Consider the following 4,753-nt stretch of genomic DNA (forward strand, 5'->3'; position numbering starts at 1 on the left):
ATTTATGTATTTATTTTGCCAATCTGGATTTTCAGGTTTTTCTACAATGAATATGTAGACTAAACATAGCCTAAGCAGGAAAGCCCCACCTTCAGCATTTCCCATAAGCCTGGCAAAGAAAGGAAGGATGGAAGAAGGAAGGAAGGAAAGAAGGGAAGGAGAGAGGAAAAAAAGGAGGAATGAAGGAAGGAAGGAAAAGAGAAAGGAAAGGGGAGAATAGGGGGCTTGTTCTAAAATCGGCTTTCCTTGAGGGGCTGTTTGCACTGAACCCTTTGGGTCTGGAAGTGCCTGAGGTCCAGGAGCTGAGGGCTCACGACGAACTTGAAGGCCACTGGGAAGTTCGTCAGAATTGTTGAAAGAAGATTATCTCCAGAACCTTCCTTCCTTGGGAGAGGTACTGAAGAGCAGGTGTTTCTGGAGGCCTAGGGTGGTGTGAAATGCCTGGGAAGCGCTGCTCCTCCTCAGCTTGTGGTGGTTTCCGGGGCTCCTCCCTCATGCATTATTAAAAGGGCTGATGCATCCTAGGGGAGCAGGCAGATACCACAGGCTCTGCCAGGAGAAAGGAACATTCTGAGGTGTCCTTTGGGGAGCTGGGTTTCATTCTCCCTGGCAGGACTGGGGCTCTCTCCTGACCCCAGCCCTAGAGTCCCCTGCTCTATGGGGAATGGTCACATTCTGGGAAGGGGTAGGGTGGGGTCAGAAGGCCGCTTGCTTCTCAAGCCCCTGTCAGCCCAGCCTCTATCTCCACCTAAGATTTTGTGTTCTTTCAGAATAAGAGAGTCTACACACTGCGGAGGTCAAGATGGTCCTGAGTGGGGCGCTGTGCTTCCGGTGAGTATCTGAACCTCTGACTGGCTGTGTCCTTTGGGGGAAGAAAGTTCCGGGTAGACCCGTTGTCCATCCTCTGTGGGAAGGGAGGGGCTGCGGCTGCCCAGAGCTGGGGCTCTTGTTGGTGGGTGGGCAGCTGGGAAGTTGTAAACAGCCCCTCATTGTCCTAAGAGAAGTTTTTCCAGCCTTTCTCAGGCTGGGGTTGGCCACCTCATGGGGTTTCCTGATAAGAAGGGGGAGCAAGTGGATCACTCTGCATTGAGTTTCAGCCCCACGTATCCATAATGAGAATTGAAGTCCGGATACCCAGCCCAGAGGTGTTACCACCCTCTGGGGTGAAATGATGTCACTCTGCTCTATCACACCCATACTGCCCTTTGGGGCAAAACAACAACAAAACTATTTAGTCAATCAGTCTGTCCGACCGCTGACATGTACTGAGCCAGGTGGTCTGCTGTGTTCTGGACTTTGCTACTGAGTGAAAATGGTCTTTGTCCTCTCTGAACTCAGAGACTTCCATACCTTTTCCCAAGGTGTGTTCTGTGGAGCCCCAATCCTATGAGTGGCTTTAGACAGTGGCGCTCCTTGATTAAAAGATGTAGGAAATACTGCTTTCTGTGTCTTCTTCTAAGGGAAGCATCGTGCAGTTTGATATATGAGTAACTTTGAACAAGATTTGTTTGTAATTAGCTACCATCAAGCCAATTTGCATACAGCATATTTATTTCTGTATGACACCTGAAGAAATCCATTTTAGGATATATTTTTCACCTCTCAGGATGTAAAAAAATCAATTGAGATCAGAGATGATAAATAAATTTGAAAACAAAACAAAAGAATTTTAAATTTATTATTTATTTAAATTTTTTAAAAGATTTCTTTTATTTGAGAGAGAAAGAGAAAGCGCGTGCAGTGGGGAGGGGCAGAGGAAGAGGGAGGGAGGAACTTAAGCAGACTTAGACTGAGTGCGAGCCTGACACAGGCCTTGATCTCACCACACTCAGATCACAACCTGAGTGGAAACCAGGAGTATGCCATTCAACTGACTGTGCCACTCGGGTGCCCCAAGAATTTTAAATTTAAAGATATTTGTCACTTACTAGGTGGAAGTAAATGTGCCTTGATGTCTTCAGTAATGATTGAAGAATCAGATTTTCATCTGGAAAATGCATGGGCATGATCTAACCCTTGTCTTAATTTAGCCACTGGGAGACTCAAGCCCAGAGAGAGCAAGCAACTTGTCTGTTGTGACTCAGTAGCAATGGTGGCACAGCCGGACAAGAACCCAGCACTCTGACTCACAGTCCAGTTTCTTTTCCAACAATAAGGGTGAAGGAGCATATCTGAGACTCAGGTGGGGGGCTGTGTTGTTATCCCATTGGTAGGGCAGGAGCCCAGCAGAGCTGGCAGAGAAGGTTGGGTGGTTACTTCTGGTACAGCAGGAGGAGAATGAGAGAGTCCCATGTCTGGGGGACTCTGTAGAGCCCAGCAAGCCCGAGCACCCACCTCTCCCCTAACTGTCATCCTGTCTTGATGTTTCAGGATGAAGGATGCGGCCTTGAAGGTGCTTTATCTGCATGACAACCAGCTTCTAGCTGGAGGGCTGCATGCAGGGAAGGTCATCAAAGGTTCGTGGCAAAACATGACCCAACTTCCCTAGGTCCTTATAGACTCTGAGGGGAGGGGGCCTGGAGGGGACTTAGAATAGTGATGTAAACTGGCCGACAGACCCCAGGCCTGACACGGTAGATGGGGCATCATAAAAGCAGGCTCTGAACACAGACAAAAAACACTACACCTTCCAGCAAAGTGAGGGCACTGAACCGCAGGCTACCTCAAGCCTCATGCAAAGGTGGGAATCTTTTCCAGAATGAATGCTTTGTTCTTCTCTCATAGGTGGACTTAGGCCAAACATTCCTTTTCCTGGGAGCCAGTGCTAAAAGCTCCAGGCCTTTATTCCCATGTGGGAGTGACTTTCTACCCCTTTGTCCTGGGTCCCTGGGAATTCCTGGTCCCTCAGAGTGATGGGACCCGGATAGCGGTGGCACCATCTTACTCTTTCTGCCTCAGACACCGTGACAGGTGTCTCTCTAAAATAGCATATACATGCCCACTTGGGACACTTTTACTGGGCTCTGGGGTCACCACGTGTGTTTCTGTGTGTGCGTTTGTACATGTATATAAGCTTGAATATATCTATGTGTGAGTGTGTGGGTGTATGTGTTCGTATACATGGTGGGAGATGGTATAGAAGGGAATGAGACCCTCTTCCGTTCTCAGGAATATCACAGGTGGTACAAACATGTCCAAATAACTCTGATGAGAGGCTTATCAAGTTTCTAAATAAGGCCAGAGGGTCAAGAGACATTAAAGGAGGTGGCCAGATATCCCCTGGGGCTTGGAGAAAATGTGAAAGGTTGAGCCTGGACAAGGGGGTGGGCATACAGATGGGAGATGGTATAATGTGCTTACATGCCTTGCTGTCATTGGGCCAACTGGCAAGATACCACGTTCCCTAGATGGCAGCTGTTAACAGGCTTTCCTTCTGCCCAGTCTGGGGACAGGATGTCTCATGCAGTTTCTTGTGCTCCAAGGTCCATGATGTAGAAAAAAGGAGGGAAGGACAGTCAAGGCCTCTGAATCTGGCTTCCTTTCTCTAGGCGAGGAGATCAGTGTTGTTCCCAACCGGTCTCTGGATGCCAAGCTGTCTCCAGTCATCCTGGGAGTCCAGGGAGGGAGCCAGTGCCTGTCGTGTGGGACAGGGCAGGAACCAACTCTGAAACTAGAGGTGAGTCCTGTTGGGGCATCCTTGCTATCTGACTTCACTAAACCAGCAGCCTGGGGCCAGAGCTCCTCTCCCTCCCAGGGTTCTCTGGATTATAGCCCTACCTATTCATGCCTGTGGCCCAGCACTCTTGCCTCCTCTGCTCCTTCCCTCACCTGTCATACCCCTCTGCTCACAGCCAGTAAACATCATGGAACTCTACCTTGGTGCCAACGAATCCAAGAGCTTCACCTTCTACCGGCGGGACACAGGACTCACCTCCAGGTTCGAGTCAGCTGCCTACCCAGGCTGGTTCCTCTGCACGTTGCCTGAAGCAGACCAGCCTCTCACACTCACCCAGCTTTCAGAGGATGCCAGCTGGGGAAACCCCATCACAGACTTCTACTTCCAACAGTGTGATTAGGGCAATGTACCCCCCAGAACCTACCTGGTCAGAACTGGCTTAGGCAGGGGCAGAAGTGGAAGAAGACACTGGTGGCAACCATCCCCCCATCTGCTCTCAGGGCCCCACCTCTGGCTGGGCACTCAGCCACTCCCCCTTTTGATTCCCAGTTTGGATAAATCCTTTGAGATTTGGGGGCTTAGTTCACAGTTTCTTCCCTGCTGAGTGATGCTACTCATGTAGAACCTTGCAAAAACCACTCAAGATAAACTGGAAGCCACATAAAAAGGTTCCCAAGGAGTTAGGATAGGGGAAGTAGTGGAAATCCTTCATGCTTCATGATAACTTACCCAGTACCCCTGAGCCCCACCAGCCAGCCCATCCTGAGTTAAACCTATTAGGGCCACCAAATGCCCACATGAGGTTCTGTCATCTACCACTATGCAGGAGGGGGAGGTCATAGAGTTTGGGACCCAAGGCCCAGCCCCCTTCCTCTTGCCTGTAACTTAGCTGCCATCATATTCTACCTTTTCTGTCTCAACACTCATGCTCTAGCCATGGCAGAAGTTGGTGGTGGTGTCCAAGGAACTTACTCCAGCTCAGAAGGTCAAAAAACAACCAGACATGTCATACATTTGAAACCTGAGGTACCACTAAAATCTAAGATGCTGGTATCTCTTCACATGGAAAGATGCTTGTGATATACTGAGAAGAGCAAAATTACAAAGTAGCATATCTTGTAACCTCATTTTTATTAA

General features: G+C 49.1%; 1 protein-coding gene across 1 annotated transcript; it reads left to right on the forward strand.

Moving 5' to 3' along the window:
- Positions 1-802: 802 nt before the first annotated feature.
- Positions 803-4,016, forward strand: IL36RN (interleukin 36 receptor antagonist). Its single transcript, XM_059407728.1, has 4 exons — positions 803-831; positions 2,371-2,456; positions 3,489-3,616; positions 3,792-4,016. Exons 1-4 carry the CDS (start codon positions 803-805, stop codon positions 4,014-4,016), a joined length of 468 nt encoding a protein of 155 aa, XP_059263711.1.
- Positions 4,017-4,753: the final 737 nt, after the last annotated feature.

This window comes from Mustela nigripes, chromosome 7 (assembly GCF_022355385.1).
Source record: "Mustela nigripes isolate SB6536 chromosome 7, MUSNIG.SB6536, whole genome shotgun sequence".
In the NCBI taxonomy this organism is placed as follows: Eukaryota; Metazoa; Chordata; class Mammalia; order Carnivora; family Mustelidae; genus Mustela; species Mustela nigripes.